General features: G+C 45.0%; 1 protein-coding gene across 1 annotated transcript; it reads right to left on the minus strand.

Moving 5' to 3' along the window:
- Positions 1-11,261: 11,261 nt before the first annotated feature.
- Positions 11,262-18,295, minus strand: Zic1 (Zic family member 1). Its single transcript, XM_031343165.1, has 3 exons — positions 17,243-18,295; positions 15,652-15,815; positions 11,262-14,957 (listed from the first exon to the last, which is right to left on the minus strand). The coding sequence occupies exons 1-3, from the start codon at positions 18,222-18,224 to the stop codon at positions 14,760-14,762; spliced, it is 1,344 nt and encodes a 447-aa protein (XP_031199025.1). The 5' UTR covers positions 18,225-18,295; the 3' UTR covers positions 11,262-14,759.
- Between the last annotated feature and the right edge of the window lie 13 nt (positions 18,296-18,308).

The following is an 18,308-nucleotide window of genomic DNA, read 5'->3' on the forward strand; positions in this document are numbered from 1 at the left end:
AATTAAAGAAAAGCTGGAAGAAGCTGAGGAGAAGGGCAATCCTATAGAAAGACCAGCAGTCTCAACTAGCCTTGACTCCCAAGATCTCTCAGACATTGAGCCACCAACCAGGCAGCATACATCAGGTGATATGAGGCCACCAACATAAATACAGCCGAATACTGCAGGTTCTGGACTTAGTCAGAGAAGATGCACCTAACCCTCAAGAGACTTGAGGCCCCAGGGAGTGGGGAGGCCTGGTGGGGGGAGGGGCGGGGAAACCTCTCAGAGATGGGAGAGGGGGTCAGGGAAGAAGTATGGGATATGGAACAGTCAGAGGGTGGACCAGGAAGGGATAAAGTCTGGACTGTAAAAAAAAAAAAAAAAAAAGATAAAAAGATTAAAGAAAAAAATAACACCACTGGCTGTCCTTGCAGAAGACCTGGGTTGGATTCCCCGCACCCCAACAGTAACTCACAACCATCTGTAACTCCAGTCCTGTGGAGTCAGACATACATGTGATTCACAGACATTTGTGTAGGAAAAGCTTCACCTGTGCACATAAAATTAAATCCGTGAATAAATTGAAAATAAGTAAATAAATGGAAAACATCACATGTAAATAATTTAAAACACAATCAGATTCATCTCTTCAAAAACACTGCACATCTGCCAGAAGTCTCTTATACAAAGAGCTGCCTACTAATAGAGAGCAAACTGGTCTGGGCTGCAGCACTCTCCAGTGAATCCAAATTATAACAAAGAAGGGAAAACAAGAGTCAGGATAATATAAACTGTTTTGCTCTGCTTCTTGCATTAGGAATGGGTGAGTCCTATTTAGAACTTCATAGAAATTAAGTATAGCCACCTTCAAAGAGCATAAATTTTTCCTTGGTTTCATGGATCGACTATTATATGTCATAAAAAGAGCTTAAAATTTTCCTGAGAGACACTGCCAAATAATCAAGTCAATGTCAAGAAAAAGAAAATCATGATTTAATATATCAGAGTAGATTGGAAATTCACACACACATACAGTCACTATGCTGACACTTTTACAAGAAACAATTTAAAGTGACTACAAACCAATTTGAAAAAAAACAAGAAAGGGGATTGCTGTTAGTAACAAAAAAAAAAATCTGTATTTAGATTTTAAAACAGAAGCTAGAGAGAAGAATGTTCCACAATTCTACATAGTTCTACAAGTGTAGATAAATGAACGGTGGGTATCCTTTTACAAATATCTGCTAGGAATTGTCAAAACTGGTTTTTGGTTGGTCTAACCCAACCATGAAAATGAGATCTACATATCTGAAAACCTTAGAGCATCCCAGTGTCTAAAATTCATAGTGTCTACGTCCAACCATAGGAAATTGTGCTAGCTAGCAGACTGCCCCTGAGCACTGGAGGGATACCTGCTCCCAAGAGGCAATGCCCAGGCAAAGATCCAGGTAGCAAATTGGCCATGCCAGTCTCACTGTCCTGGGAAAGATCTTTTCAAAGGCATTTTGCATGGAGTTCTAGAGCAAATGCCAGGTCCAGGGGGAAAGGTGGAGATGAGAACAAAGGTAAGGGAAGTACAGGTGAGCGAAGGGAAGAAAAGGGAAAAAAAGGTGCCATATTTCCCTTTTATCTACAAAATCAGATATATCCATTATCTCCTAAAGAGAATAAAATAGTTCTTTTTTTTTATTTATATTTTTGTTGATGTTTGTCCTGTGGCAAGTATCATTTCTCTCTTATTATATTCCTGGAGGGGGGAAAAAGTATTTGGATTTTTTTTTTTTGAGATGTCATAAGGAAGGTAACAAGAAATGGTTGCAGACTTTGTAAGCCGAATTATATACTCAATATGTTATGCTATAGACTCAATATATTATATACTTGCACTAACTCAGAAATGAGACTATGTAGCAAAACTGTTCTCTCTGTCTCTGTCTGTCTCTCTGTCTCTCTCTCTGCCTCTCTCTCTCTTTCTGCCCCCTCTCTCTGCCTCTCTTTCCTCTCTCTCTCTCTCTCTCTTTCTCTCTCTCTCTCTCTCTCTCTCTCTCTCTCTCTCTCTCTCTCTCTCTGTGTGTGTGTGTGTGTGTGTGTGTGTGTGTGTGTGTGTTTCTCTCTATTTTACAAAGTGAAATTTGTATAGACTTCAGTGGGCATAGTGAATATATCTTACATCTGTTTTCATATGGACACTTTAACCAATGTGACCCTTGAGGATACAAGTTTAATGTCTCTTCCATTCATTCCCCTGATTTACAGAAATGTGTTTTATAGTTTATATTGACAAAACACTTTGGAAATGTATGTTCTTTTCTTTTCCAACTGGGAAGCAATTTTTGATGTCTTTCCATGTTTAATGGTGTTCCTGTTTCTGGAAAAAGTGATTCTCAGAAAAGAAAGACTTGAACTAATGGCATGTGACATGAAAATGCTAGTCAACTGCATTTATGTTCAAAGCAATTAAGCATTTACCTTGATTTAATTTGTTTCAAAAATCAAATTCCATCTTTGGACTTTTTTTTCCTTCTAATTCACTTAACAATAGCAAACCAACTCACTGTTTCGATGGAGATTAAAAAAAAGAAAAGAAAATGTAGAGGGCATCTTGTCCAGGGTACTGAAGTTCACAAAGAAAAATTTGAACTTTGCCAAGTCAAAAAGTGAAGTCTTAATGAGACAGTGCCAAAATTGCATGGCCCCAAAGAATCAGCTCCAAACTGTATATAGATCACTTACTTATTTGGAGATAGCAACAAGCCCAAATAGTGGCTTTGAAATTTAACACTTTCATGAAAGTATTTCCTTATATCTGTAACCCTTATTTATTAAAACCTCACAATAATAGATGACTTTTAGTGTAGTTTTTCCCTCAAGTTTTAATGTTACACACATAGTCTGGAATATATGATAGGCCTATAAATTTCAGTCTTCTGCACTAAAAACAGCAAAGCCCTCTGGAAAGACTTTATGGAACTAGCAACTGAATGGTACTGAAGTTACTGAATACTCATGAACTACTGTCCCCTTCTCCCAAGGATTTCCCAATCCTGTTAACATGGCTTTGGAATTTTAATTAAAAGTCTAGGTATTAGCTACTACAAACTATAAAATTACGAAATGATCAGTGAAGGGGAAGTAGTTTTGATCTTTAGCCTTTGTTCAATTATTTGTCCTAAATAAAGTTTCTTTCAAACCTTTTTTAAACATTTCAAGTGCACAATTCAAGACATTGTTTCATTTGAAACATGCTTATAGAACCTTGTAGATTTACTAACACTGCCACTTAAACTCTCCAAAATTCTCCTTCAAAAATATATAAATCTTATAAATGATCTGTTCTGCTTATTTTATAAATTAATCATTGCATATATGCTATACAAGATTTTCCAAATGAGTTTTTCATTCAGTTATCTAATTTCAAAGAAATTCATTATGACAAATGGTATTCAAATCATTTGGATTTGCAAAGTGCTTCCCCCACCCCGCCCCCGTGTGTGTGTGTGTGTGTGTGTGTGTGTGTGTGTGTGTGTTTAGATTGTATTCTAATTTCAGTTAGCTGTTTCTCCAGAAAAATCACTTCACTGTCACCTGTGGAACTGCATTGTGAACCGCATAATTTCTCCCCTCTGCCCACTTTGAGGAAAGAACCCAAGAGAGAATCTGCCCCTCTGTGACCCCAGCCCTGCTGAAAAACACATCGGTACTGGACCCGAACGGGTGGAATGTTTCAAGTTGCTACTTAACTTATGGAATATTCTGCTTTGGTCTAGTTACTATAGACGCTTTTACAAAGAAAAACTACTTTGGATGTTACAAATAAAAAGTTCTATTCCTGAAACTAAACTGCAAGGCTCTCCTGTTTCGTTTTATCGATCAACCAGAACTGTGTAGAAGTTCTAGCTTAAAGCTCTGGCCGAATGGCCAAGAAGCTGGACTCTGGGTGAAGAAGCAGAAAGTCTGAGTTTACAGGGGCGCTCAAGTCCCTGGCGATATGTTTCTTGCGAAATGGTAGCGATGAGACTTCCACATTTACAAAGACTAATATCCCCTCAAACCAGGTAGAAAGTTTCATACCTACTTGTATGGGGAGGAAAGTGAGAAGTTAAGTTTCGAAGCTTGGGAAAACCGAATTTCTTTCTCTTTCCTTTCCCGCTACGTTCCCAAGGGAAAAGGTGGATAAGACCTGCAGCTCGAGCAGTCTGCGCTTTCTTTGCTACGCCCAGTGCGGGAAGGAAAATTAACGAGGCCCCCAGCGGAACGCCTGCGGCCAGGCAAGGGTCCCGCGACCATCAGACCATGACGTCAGTGGCCATTCTGCCTGCGTCAGGTCCCCAGTAGCCCCCACCCACAGGAGTAGGGGGATGGCTGGTTCTGGGAGCCCCTGGCAAAGGCCCCTTTACTCCCTGGATGGAGGAAGGGAGCTTAGTCTGTGGTTCCCCAGGAAAGTTAAAGTTGAGTTTCCGCTACTCGGGGACTACCAGTGGCTTCCAGACTGCCACCAGGTCTGGAAACATAAAAGTGTGAGGGTAGTCTCCAAGGCCACAGTGGGGTGAGTAACTTGGAAAGCCGAGCCAGAATCCAGGCAATTTGATTCCCTTTCACTCTCACTGGAGTCAGCGTTGGTTTGTACTGATTCCAAAAACTTGGGCTTAAAAAGAAAAGAATGTGATGGTGCACTTCAGGCTGGAGTCGCGAACTGGAAGATCTGGCTGGGACCGGCTTCTGGGGGAAATGAACTCCGCTTTCTGCTTTCTACCTAACTAGCCAGAAGCTTGCCTCCCTCCCTCTTCGCCTGCCTAATCTCTAGGCCAGATTTTATGAGACCCAAGAGCTGCAGACTTCTTAGGGAGACAGAGAAAAAAAACGCTTTATCCAAAAGAACTTTGGCCTTCATGGTACGGAGGACCTAGATGTGGATTGCCACCGGTCCAAGACTTGAGTCTAAGTCTACAGATCTGGGACCGAAACAACCCCTGAATCTATCACAGGCAGGTCCTGACTGGATTTCTTAACTGACATATTTTTAAAGAACGGTTTCCCTCCCTGGAGTTCTTGCTTTTAAAGTTTTTGTTTGTTTTATATTTAGCGATATTAGCTGCCTTTCTCGTTTATTTTCCATTATTTCATTTCCGCCCAAAGGGCTGAAAGAAACAGAGGTAGAGACACCTTGAACAGATGTGAGTCCGAACACTGCTTACTGTAGTTCTCTCCAATAATAAAGTCGGCTCTCTGGAACCAGCCCTGCGCTGTCCCAGCAAAATCTGCCTAGGAAAGACAGCGCTCCAGTGTGCGGAGCTGGTTCTGAGCTGCAACACTCTCCAGGGCTTCGGCAATAGAAGCTCGTGACTGGAGGTCTGCAAGCTCAGAACGCGACTTGATTTCCCGGCCTCAACCGGCTTCCAACCTGCAGCACTCTGAACTACAGAAGCGAATTTTCCCCCATCTATGGAAACCCGCTAGAGGGATCTGTTGATGGAAAGGGGGAAGAAAAGCGCTTCCTCGACATGCATCCCCTAACAGAGTTTTGATGAGACTCTAGTGAAAGGAAAGGACCCCTCTTGTCGCGTAAATACTAGGGAGCCTCCGAGCCCACCAAGCTCCTGGCCTTCCTGTCCTGCCTGCAACCTCTCCAGCTGCAGGCTCAATCTGTTACGCACAAGTTTCTTTGGGATTTCGTCATCAGTCTTCCCTCTCTGTGTTCCAACGTCTGAGCATAAGTTGTTGAAGCAAATTAGAGAGACTGGAACTTGTAAAAGGCTTTTGAAAAACCTGTGGCCACATTTTCTCCCTGTGTGCCTAGCTGCTTGTGTTACACTCTAGTATCTCCTGAGAATATGTGGTTACACTCTAATATTTCCTAAGATATTCATATCTTATGGGTATCCGTAAGTATGCTCTGCTTTCCCAGCGTCGCCTGGTAAGATTTCTCAGATCGAAATACGTTAGAATGTGATCAGCCTTTTTTTATAAGTCCTTGCTTCAAAGTGGACTCCTGGAGGATTCCAGGAATTATTCAAAATGTTTTTTATTTTGTTTTACTTCTTGTTGCTTATTTATTTAAGGAGATAGGAATGCGCCTTTGCCCGGAATCCTTCGTTGCCCTTTTCAGGGCCCTGCCTGACACTCGGTTAAGCCTCTGGACTTAGAAAGATCATTTCCTAGAACACTAATTTAAGCGAAATCTGGATTCGGAGCGTGGGTTTACATGCCCAGCTGGAATGTCTAATGTATCAAATCCTCGTTAACGAACGGCCTGCTCCGTGGCCATGTCAGCCAAAGGTCAGGCCTATGCAACAGGGCAGAGTAGTTCAAAAGCCCTCTTCCAGCCAGCACCCTGATCACCACCGCCCCCATTCATCTCTCACATTTCAATAAGAGTGCACACAGGAGCTCCAACTGGAACCGCCAAGGCTGGCTTTTCTGCGTCCGCCCCCCCCCCTTCGGTCTTCACATTAGTAAACATGTCTTAATGTAGCTGGTTTTTAAAATTCCGAGTTCTTATTTCTCGTAGGAAAGAATCAGTATTGGCGGACAAAACAATTGTGAAAATGTCCCCAAGAGGCATGTATATTTTAGAAGCTTTGAGTGGCACACATGTTAAGTCTTAAAACAGTAATAATGACAATTTCACAGAATCCCAATAAAAAACATAAGTAAATTTTCTTGGATACCTTTGTGATGAAAAATAGCCTAGGGGAAGTCAGACAAGTGTCCTGTCGCCTTGCCCCGATAAAAAGCCTCTCTCTCTCTCTCTCTCTCTCTCTCTCTCCCCACCCCCCTTCCAGGCCAAAGAGGATCCAGGATCGGGAGTCTGGCACTAGTATCTCACTCCTCAGGACGAGGCCAGTATTCTGGGGGCTCTCTCGGGATACAACCCCGCGATGGCAAAGGTTGCAGGGGCTTGACTGCTCCAAACCCCCAACTTGGCGGCTCGCGCCTATGGTCTCCCGCGCGCGCACACACTCGCAGCGGTGAAGCCTTGCAGCTAGGAAAGTGACTTGCCCCCCCCCCCCCCCCAGAAGAACGGGACTTACCAGATCTAGGGTCTAGATTTCGGACAGGTTTGGCAGCTGAATGAGGCAGAGTGACTAGAATCATTCCTACCAGAGACAAGCTATTTGGGAAGGGGGCTGAGGTGCGAATGTTGGGGAAAGAAAGCGGCAGGCAAGTCGGGGCTCCCTTTTGCGAACTCCCACACCCACAAGCTGCCGCCAGTGTAGACTGAACTTGACCTAGCATGGAGCCGATGGCCCCTCTCGAACCTGAGTCTCCGGACTCTGGCTCTGACGTTCCCACTCCTCGGCCTACTAAGTATGCTCCCAGGCAGCAACCGGCTGAGTCTCGCTATCCAGCCAGCCCCCCCTACGACCCCCACCCCCTCAGTGTGTCGACCTCCAACCCCATCCAGCCCCTCCCCTCCCTTCCTTTAGCCCTGCGCCAAATGAGAAGGCTTCTTTGGGCCTTGGTCTTTGAGGAAAGATGCGGGAACGCAGGCTGGGTTTGAGCTTTTTCCTCAGCGACCCCCTTGCTAGAGTCCGGAGTCTCGCTCCCGGTCGGCCCAGTATTCAAACTTAGGAAAAGGCCCAAGTGTCAAGCCGAGGATGGCTTCTGTTTCAAGGATTTTGCACCAACCAGAGAAGCTGTGAGCGGCTCGGAAAACTAACTGAACCTTTTTGTGTTCTAACCACTATTTTGAGTGTTCAGGGTGAGTGGCTTGAAGCAGGCTTCCCCGTGGGCCCTAACCCTTGGGGAGGAGAAGGAAGGCTGAGACATGCAAAAAGCCCACAACAAATGCTCTTCTCTAAGCAAGCTCCATTATGGAGCTGCGAGATTGGTTGAGTGAAAAATGACATTGAGCTACCACGCTAGCTAGGAAGAAAGGCCTTGTCCCGGTAGTGACAAAGCCACAGTCGTGGCTTGATGCAGAGGAGGGTTTGGTTGTGATGGCAGCCGGGTTGAAAGAACCGGCATGAGTCGTGCTGGCCCTAAAGCAGACTTCAGTGTGAACTGGCCAGTGATTCAGGCTTTCGCTGTTGACAGAGCGCCAGCTCCACAAAATGGCTCTACCTGTTCAGTTGAAGGAAGGGTTAGAGGCCATTACTGGACAGGGTTTTAATCAAAACTCCTAAAAGGAGTGATTCTACAAATCCGTGAAAGGATAGAGTTGTCCCAGAGACCGCCACTACCCTTTGTGAAGACACGCTGGCCACTCCCTCCGACAGGTTATACAGATGCTCTGAAAATATCCCATAAGCCTCAAATTACTACACAACGTACAGAACTCTGCAAATGTCGTGGGGATAGAAAACCACTACCCCAGTACTTGAAGTCCACACTTCCTTGTTTCTGGTTCAAGGCACTAATCCTCGGGTTAGACGTGGTTGAGCTCTCCGGGAGCGTCCCAGATCGCAGAGCAGCATTTGGGAGGGATCCATAAATGATCCTAGGGTAGCTGTTCAAGCAAATAGTGTCTGGTGCAGTAAATGGTGGGCTGGGTCCTTGGAGGAAAGCCATCGGGGCTAAAGGAAGGACAGAGCGGGATATAAGAATAGGCACACATCGGGACTGGACTCTGATAAGGGACGGTGAAGCCCCAGAAAACTCCTCCATGGCCGGGGAAGGTGCGGGGGGTGTGGTGGGGGTGGGGGCTTGAAAAGCCAGTCCTGGCCCCTAGGGACTAGTTGAGTCCACGGGACACTTTGTCTGAGGAATGAGGAGAGGATGTGTGCCTGAGAATAGCCAGGTCGCCACAACCCGCTTTAGAAGGAATGGGACTTGAGGGGTGGAGGGTGGGGATCCTGAGTGGACAACGAATGAGCCAGGAGCCCAGTCACAGGATGTGTGGCTCACTGGAACCAAGCAATCCAGCATCCTAACGCTTGGGTAAGGAAAGAACCCTGCATCGCTCCCGCCACTCAATTCTTGTAGTGGCGGCCGCAGGTTTCCCGAGCCTCTGCTGGCTTTGTGAACTCACTTAAACCAGCGCGGTTTGAAAACAAACACGTGCGGCTTCCCCGCCGCACTATTTTGGGAGTCAGGCCAGAGACTTTCACAGGCGGGAGCTTCCGCGATTCCCTCCTCTGCTCGCCAAGGGCGGGGGGCACCATGCATATTCATTAGCACGTGGAGCCCTGGGCTGCATGCCGCGCATGCGCACTGCTGGTTCGGCTGGAGGCTGGGGAGGGGGACCTGAAAATACGTCCCAGCTGGCGGAGGCCTGGCAAGCCCCTTAGGTTACCCACGGGGCCATGTGTGGCCATACCTTCTATGCAAGAGCTGAGAGACTAAGCTAACAGTATCTTCTCACTCCTCAGGCCTATTTCCATACTTTCAAAAGATCCTCCTAGGCAAAAAATGTCTCTGTCAGCAAACTCTATTCCGTCTTTTAATCTTTTTTTTCTAGTTGTCTACAACTTCAGTTCTTTGTCAGAGGCTAAAAGTTTCCCGGATAGATGGGGTGGGGGAGGGGAGTAAAGAATCGCGATATTCTCAGCGTCTATATCCAGATTTTTTTTTTTTTTTGGAGGCTTATATTGGAAATAGTTGCACAAATAAGTCATAGCTTTTGTTTGTTTGTTTGTTTTAAGGGTATAACGCTCAGGTATAATGCTTTTCAGCAAGTCTACTGTTGTTAAAGACAAGGTTACAGTGTATTCATGCCCACATTCAGGAGCTGTCTTGTGCTTGTCCTGTGTGGGCGGATAGGTGCGACTCTGGGCAACTTTCTCAGCCTGTTGTATTCTCCTGAGCTAGCTACAGAGAAACTCCTTGATCATTGAACACTATCAAAATGCAATATACATTGTCCCAGGTCTCTAGCATCGCCATTGGCAAACATGGCTTCCATAGGCGATGGCTAAATTCCATGTCTTCGTCTTGAAAACCCACCTCTACTTCACCATATGGAAAGCCTGATGTGGAGCCGATGACTGATTCTACCTTGTAGATGAAACAGCCCCAGTTTGCATGGTGTATTCCCTATTATTGGGAGAGAGAAACTAAACCAATCAGCGCTCATAGACTGAAGTGCAACACTGTTTATATTTTGTACATAGGGAAACACATTTTCAATAGATTTTGAAAGTCTTGAATACATGCTACAAGTTAACATTTTTATTGTTTATCTCCACTTAGTTTTTATTGTTTATCTAAATTTGGTCTTGAAAACAAGACTGCCATATGATCACACACACCCCGAAAAAAAAAATCTTACATTCTAGAGCTATTTTAAATGGATATAAGTTACAGCCATTGAATCATCTAAAAAGTAAGAGAACAAATGTTGTGGGTTAGGCAGGACTTTAGTGGCTGGGCTGGCAGAAACACCACTCTTTCCACTGCTACTCTACTTTGAAGAATTGGAAAAGTAAAGACTGATATCAACTCAGACCATCTTAATAAAAACAGCTTTTCTTCTTGGTGTGGATGCTCAGTTCTGAGAACTGCAATTGATGCTACTGGTAGTCTAGGCCTCTGAACCTAAACGGGAGTGATTAACATTTTAAGCTGGAGAAATGGGTGAAGTAGAAGTTGAAAACATATAAAATCTGATGTTTTCACATCTAGACCAACAATAGCTAAGGGAATAAGCCCAGTGCCTTCCTTTTAAGTATGCCAGACCACATGCAGTTACATTGAATCCATCTTTAAGACCCAAGGTTTTCTCCAAGTCATTTCTTAGAGAGTAATATGCTCAGGTACCAAGTCTATCAACAATGATTCACTAGGGGCCTGGACACTAATTACACCTTGGCCTCAAAATTGATGCTTAGGAACATTTGGGGAGGTGGGTGAGATGTTGGGGGAGGGTTTATACTGCTGTTGACAAGCCTTTTAAAGTTCTGAGAAAACTTCACAATCAACAAATAGAAATATCTAAATGCCAAGCCCATCACGAAAGAAGGTTAGTGCTATTTTCATTGTCAGTTAAAGCTAAATAAAAAAATATGAATAAATAAATAAATATAAGGCAATTGAAAGGTTACATCTTTCTTTTAGAGGTGGTTTGCTTCTTAAAGGTTAACTTGAATGCTTGACTTTAAAAAATCAAAATCATCAGCTGCAAACGCTTAAAACAGCTGGGGGTGGCTTTTGAAGAAGAAAACAAAGGATCTGAAATATTTGAGAATTACTTAGCCCCCATGTAAATGGTGTTCGTGTGTTTATATACTTGCTGTTTGAATATACACTCAATCACACACACACATACACGCACACACACACACATACACACACCAAACTCATTTCTCTTTATTTCTCAAATGATTGCTTGTACGCAGGCATTTTCTGTTGACACAAAATAACATTTTAATAACTTGTTAGCTGCCCTAATCGTTTGGTAGTAGCCAGAATACAATGCAGTATGCAATATGAACCAGTACGGCCTTCTGCCTAGATCAAAATCCACAACTACACAGAGAAACCAGCCATTTGCAGAATCTTCAGTTCCTGCTAAATAGAGTCTAACAATATATTTCACTGTTCACATTCATGTATTTCAAAACCTAATAGCCCATGAAGAAAAGTATGAAGGATACATCTCAGGAAGCAGACATTAAAGGTGCCAGCAAAATAATAGACTACATTTAAGTTTAAAGCATTATTTTGGTGACTTACATCATTAATGACTTTTTCTTTGTGGAGGACATTAGAGGAAACAATGCAAAGGGGGATTGACATAAATGTTGCCTCTTATTATAAAAGTTCCTTTGCTGTGAGATTTTTCATAAATACATACAGGGGGTTCTCAAGTGATAATAAAATTATTTGATCTTAAACATCTACATGAATAGTTGAAATTTGAAATAAAAAACACTTATCTCTAGTATGTATTTTTAACTAGTTTGTATAAATCATATGTCACAGTGTGATGTTTGATCATTATACTATGATATTAAAGCAAAAGGGCGCCGGGTACATAACAATCAGACAGAATTTCACATTCGAAGTAAACTTAAATTTAGAAAAAGTCAAATCAAAGATAAACTCCTATGCTGTCTTCTTAAATGCTCTGACAAAATCACAAAAGTGCTGTTAAAACTACTATCATATTCACAACAGGTTCCCAGAAAAACCTCATCTTTAATAAAAGGGGGGGAAGATTATTAATGGATCTGTTATTGTTCCTAGAAAGATGAACTCTATTCCTCTTCCTGTGTTCTATGTTGGGCTCAATGTCTACTGTCACTTTAAATACAACACTGTTGATCAGTCTTCAACCTCCAAAGCTACTGAGATCAAGGTTTTAATGTCACATTTTTTTAGAGTTGACAGCAACTCTTCCTTAGGTATTCAACTTTCCAAAATCTCAACAAATTTTGCAAGATGGCGCTCTTTGTACGAAAGGCCAACATTGCTGTTATAAGCAGAGCAACTTGTTTTTTACAGTTAAACATCAATATTCCCACCTTTTTCTATTAAAAAAGAAACTGTGATGAACTTAATGCAGCAAAGCCTTTTATCCGTAAAATAAGACTTTGTTGACTAAACATGAGGAATACAAGTACCAAAAGGTGTCTTTAAAGATGATATGTTTATTGTATAGTTAGCTAGTGCTTTAATTTCTCAAGTTGCTATTGCTGTGAAACACACATGTAAAGCTCTCAGAAGGTTCTCCTTCTTGGGCCTGTAACATGCAGGACATACAGAGGACAGTGGAGAAGCAAAATCCTACTTCCCCTGACTCCTAACGCACCCACACCCCTGCAGCCATAGCCAAGGGCCTGATTTGTGAGTTCTAGCTACGCTGTCTGCCTAATGGGGCGATCATGCAAGCGACAACCAGAGACAAAGAAACCAGCATCCCTACCAGAGAACCTAACTTCTCCGAAGCAGCATAGCTTGCAAATCTATCAAACTAAACTGCAAGAAAGACAATCTGATTTAGAGAGAAGGCGTTCTGCCACAGTCATTAAGCACAAGTAATTTAGATTTTTTATATTGTCTCCTCATTTACAAATTTACTGTATCAACGCCAGCCAATGGAACGAATTTCTTAAGTAAATGAGAAATAAATAAAAGAGATAGAAAGATAATCACATTACATAAAATAATTCTCTTTTCTAGATGTATTTTTGAAAGAACTAATGACAGTAGCAAAATTATAGGAATAATAATATATCATAGGAAGTAATTAATTTAAATTAGCATCACGTTTGAAAAAATATAAGTGAAACGCTTTATGGACATTTACTTTTGTACAAAGATGGAAGGCCTGGAAAAGCATGCATCGGCATCCTGAAAATTAGTTATGGCCATAATGGTTTAATTGAAGACAGCAATTTAAAATATAATATTGTAAATCTACAATCCAGTTTCAGATCAGGCGATTTAATTGGGGGGGCAGCTGAACCCTTGAATGACTGCAAGTTCATTTGCAAGGCTACAGAGAAAGCCCCCCCCCAGCTTCTCACAATTCGCTTACATTAATATTGATGTTGCCTGTGCAATCTATTTCCGTTATTTTTATGGTTGTTATTCTATGTCTGCAAAGGTCATTTAAATTATACTGAGGCCGAAAATTTGTTTCATAAATTTTGATATAAATACTAATTACACCCTCTCGGAGAGCCAGCAGGGTAGCGTTCATTTATCAAGTTTATATGACCAGCAATGACAGAGAAGAAGGCAAGAGAGGCTGGAGAGCTTTCCCGAGATCCACTAAGACTGGCACAGGTTGCTGGGGGAAGGGAGTGTGACGAAGAAATTCCTACCACAGTCACTGAGATTTAAGAATCTTTAATAACGTACGAAAGGTCACCAAACAGTTCTGGAAACTAAAGTGTACAGACGAGGTTTTTTTTTTTTTTTCTAGCCATAAATATTGAATAGCTGTAACATGGATAAACCAGACCCTTTACATGCGGATAAATATGGAAACTAGGAATTATATACATTGTGTGGTTGTATATTTTGCCAAAAGCAATGGACAGCTATAGTTTATATCTTTTTAATATCACTTTACATAAACAAATGGAACAGTTTGACACGTAGATCCAGGCTCGTACTATACGAATTCTTGACAGGACATGAAAACAACATTTTACTGCACTAAAGTACTCAGACTTTGGGACGAAATGTTTGCACTTTATACAAAAAAAGCACATTAATATCAATAATATTCTGTTAGGTCGACGTTGAGACTGTAATCGTACAAAGTAGTTCACATTTTGGTACACATTTACTAGAACATTCTCGCCATTCAGTACAAACAGTTGGCTTTCGGCCGCCCATCCCCTCCCCCTCCCCCTCCCTCTGGCCCTCCCCTCCCCAAGGCAAAGACCACCACGCCACGATCCCACCCACCCACTCCAACCGAAGTGTAGCTATATACAGAATCCAACAGAACAGATTTAAGCTAATAATTCTGTATTTACAAGAAAACAAAACAAGAAGATAAAGAAAAGCTGAAGCCCCAGAGAGCTTGTTCTGATCCAACAAGAAATTGGCCCTCAGGGCCTTTGGCGGTGTTCGGTCAGGCAGCCGCCTTCTCTTCCACCCCCTCCCGCCCTTCAGCTACCAAACCTTTTCAGAGGGGGAGGAAAAAGAAAAGAAAGAAATTTGGGGGGGGGGGGAAGGGAACTAAAGGCTTGCTGTTTCCTCTGTTTTACTCAGTCCTGGATTTACCGGCAAATTTAAAAACAAAAATCAAACAAACAAAACAAACGTTTGCGGGATCGGGACGAGGGGTGTCTCGAGTTTCAGGATTCTTTCAATAATACTGTGTATATACGTGTGTGATCAGTCTCTTAAATAGGGGTCGGCATGTTTTGTTTCTGATTTTAAACGTACCATTCGTTAAAATTGGAAGAGAGCGCGCTGTGGCCGGCTGTGTGGTGGACCGCGGAGGAGGAGGGCGACATGGAGCTGGTGGTCGGGTTGTCTGTGGTGGGAGACACGATGGTGGGTGGCGTGGACGACTCATACCCGGAGCTGGCGGCTGGCGAAGGCTGGGAGCCCTGAGAAGAGGACTCATGGACCTGAGAGAATAAAGTTGCGTTTTAATGAAGATAAAGAGTGGGTCCAGCCGCTACCCAAGGCTATGAAAGCTGTGCTCCCCCTCCCCCCTGCCTGTGCACCCCCTCCCCTACCCCTCCCCGCTTCTTTCAAAGCCAGGGATCTCCCAGACTCTCCACAGGCAGGACCAATGGGACTTGGGCTTGGTTCTCCCGGCGTTGCCCAGCACAGCCACGCTCCAGGAGGGGATTCTGCCCAACAGGACTCACAAAAGAAAGAGAGGAGGGGGGCTGGGAAGGAGGAGGCTGCTTCTGAGGCCAGAGGCTAGGAAAGTTCGCTTCCTAAAGTTTGCCTGCCCACTTGGAGGGGAGCGGATATTGAGAGCTGAGCACCAGACCGCAGCATCTCGCCCGCCAGCTCTTGACTACCAGGAGCAATGGCCGGGCTTACCGCAGCAGCTCTGACAGCGGGGCCTCGGAGTCACCTCACTTATTTTTACTTTCATTATGAAACAGTGAGTTTAATTGGCCTCTGGTGTAACTATCTTTTCCGGCCCCTGCTCCCCTTGCCACCTTCCACTCAACCGAGTGAAACCGTTTGCCTTTCCGCCTCCTGCGGCTCCTGCCGCCGCCCAGAAGCGGCTCCCGAGTGGCTGGCCCGGGCCCGAGCCCAGAAAAGGCTCCTGCTCGAAGGCGAGCGGCCAGACCGCGGCGTTACCTTCATGTGTTTGCGCAGAGAGCTGGGGTGCGTGTAGGACTTATCGCACATCTTGCAAAGGTAGGGCTTGTCGCTAGTGTGCACGTGCATGTGCTTCTTGCGGTCGCTGCTGTTGGCGAAGCGCCGGTCGCAGCCCTCGAACTCGCACTTGAAGGGCTTCTCCCCTGACGTAAAAGTCGAAAGATGGTCTTATTTAAAATAAATCAGTAGCTGTTTTCAGAGTTTAGGAGATAAATTAAAATGCTGGCTGCCCAAAGGGAGCTCTCCGGGCCTAAAATCTGGAGTTTTAGTAAATTCGCGCATCTGTAGTGGAACTATGAATATCTTAACTATATTTTTTAACATTCAAGACAACTATATCTACATTTTATTTTTACTTTGTCATGGTGGTGGCAGTGGTAGAAATAGAAGTGGCAAGAGCAAAAAAAAAATACATTTTTTTTCTTTTTCATTCCAGAATAGCAGCGTCTCCAGACACTGGCTTTTCTGCCCAGGTCTTTACAGAGCTTACCCAGCGGCTTCTACTTCGCTCTTCCTTACTAGTTTTCAGGACCAGGCTGATTCTCCTCCTGCTTTGCTCTTTTCTCCCCTGTTCTTTTCCCGTTCCAGACACATTGCACCCGTTGGTTGTCACTTCCACTCAACTCCATCCCACCCCCCATACACATCACATTTTGTGGCCTAATCTGGAAAGGGGGGATGGGTTCCACGCGGAAAGTTCTTACCTGGCTGGTCCATTAAATCTAGAGTTCAAGTCGGGTTCTCTTCTACCAGACAATGCCCGAATGCGGAGGGCGATCAGATCCCCTGACTCTAGGGCCCAAGGGGCGCATAATTTTCTGCCTGCCCCCTCCCTAAGTCCTAAATTGCGTGGAACTTGTTTTGTTATTGTTTCTGTTCTTTTTGTTTCTTTAAGCTTTCGACTAATACGTATTTCTAAAGTCCAATTCAGGAAGCCCGCATTTTAAGAACAGACCTTATGCTGTGTAATAGACAATTAGAATTTCTGTGCCTTGCACCAACTAGCCTCACTCCTCAGTCCCAGATGCATCATTTGTAAAATTTATTTCTTCAAATGTGCATAAACCTAATGTCCTCTCAGATCCAAATTATAATTCCTACTCCAACTGCACCTACCTCCTGTTTCTTTCCATTTTGATTCTACATTTTTAAACTCAACCTCAACTTCTTCCACCTTTTCGAACAGAAAGGACTCAACAAAGTCTCAGAACGGGTAGCCACCATCAAGAGTTTTAGATTTGTTTGTAGCTGGAGTAACTGGAGCCTCCGTGGCTGCCCCATGCGTGCCACCTCTCCGGGATTCGAGATTTGTTAAGCTCTGGGCCAAGCCAGACTCAGCTTCCCGGTTTCCAACTCTTTTTAATTCCTCGTTTAAAAAATCTGTATGCTCAGATCCTTCTCCTCTGCACTCTCTGCTTTCCCATACTTTCAAGACTAAAAACCAGATCTGCCTGTCTCTGGGAACCTGAGGCCCAGAACCCCACCAAGGCTGGGTTGGTGCCTCTTATCCCCCAACTTTCGAATCTCAGGCCCGGGTGCGAGGTAGAGTGTCCTACATTAGTTTCCATACCTGTGTGCGTCCTTTTGTGGATCTTGAGGTTCTCTGAACGCGCGAAAACCTTGCCGCAGCCAGGAAACGGGCAGGGAAAAGGCTTTTCGCCCGTGTGCACGCGGATGTGGTTGACCAGTTTGTATTTGGCTTTGAAGGGCTTGCCCTCGCGTGGACACTCCTCCCAGAAGCAGATGTGGTTGCTCTGCTCTGGGCCGCCGACGTGCTCCACCGTGACGTGCGTGACCAGCTCGTGCATGGTGCTGAAAGTTTTGTTGCACGACTTTTTGGGGTTGGCCAGCTGCTCCGGCTCGATCCATTTACAGATAAGCTCTTGCTTGATGGGTTGGCGCATATAGCGGAAGAAGGCTCCAGCGCCGTGATGCGCAGCCATGTTCACGTTCATGGGCCCATAGCCGTGAAGCTGCGGGGCGGCATAGTGCTCGGATCGCGGGCTGGTCACCTGGCCGTACTGCTCCGGCCGTGGGTACATGTCCCCGGAGAACCCTAGCCGCATCTGCCCGTTGACCACGTTGGGCGAAGCGTGGCCGGCCGCCTGCTCGTGAAGCCCAGAAAAAAGGAGGTGGCCCGCGGCGTCCGTATGGCCGTGTGGGCCCCCGAAGCCGCCGGCCGAAGCAGCGAAGAGACTGTGCTGGGCGCTAGCTGCCGCCGCCGCGTCGCCGAAGCCCCGGTTGCGGAACAGAAAGTCCCGGGTAGAATTGAAAGCAGCGCTGGAGTAGGAGCCGACGTGGCCGGGGTGATGATGGTGGCCCAGAGCCGCGGCAGCGGCGTAGCCGGGAGCCTGCGACGTGAAGGCTGTCTGGCCGGCCGAGGCCAGTTCGTGCGAACTGGGGTTGAGCTTGAAGGCGCCCATGCCGTCGGCGAACGGGTTGATACCCAGGCCCACGTCTCTCTCGGCCACGTCGCCCGCCGAGTGGTGCCGGGATGCACCAAAGGTGGTCACACCGATCGCGGGATACTGGGGTCCGGCGTCCAGGAGCATCGTGGCTGCACGGGGCAAGCCCCGGCCTCCCCCGCCCCCCCCACCCTCGCCCGCCAAGGAGGGAAGATCAGGAGGAGGAGGAGG

The sequence above is a fragment of the Mastomys coucha genome, unplaced genomic scaffold, assembly GCF_008632895.1.
Source record: "Mastomys coucha isolate ucsf_1 unplaced genomic scaffold, UCSF_Mcou_1 pScaffold23, whole genome shotgun sequence".
NCBI lineage: Eukaryota > Metazoa > Chordata > Mammalia > Rodentia > Muridae > Mastomys > Mastomys coucha.

What these genes read in the sequence shown, in the direction of transcription:
- Zic1 (XM_031343165.1), bottom strand. Translation starts at nt 18,224, where the DNA reads ATGCTCCTGGACGCCGGACCCCAGTATCCCGCGATCGGTGTGACCACC. An exon ending in CCACAAAAGGACGCACACAG is followed by an intron (nt 15,816 to 17,242) that starts GTATGGAAACTA and finishes CTTTTACGTCAG; the next exon opens with GGGAGAAGCCCTTCAAGTGC. An exon ending in CTCTGCGCAAACACATGAAG is followed by an intron (nt 14,958 to 15,651) that starts GTAACGCCGCGG and finishes TTATTCTCTCAG; the next exon opens with GTCCATGAGTCCTCTTCTCA.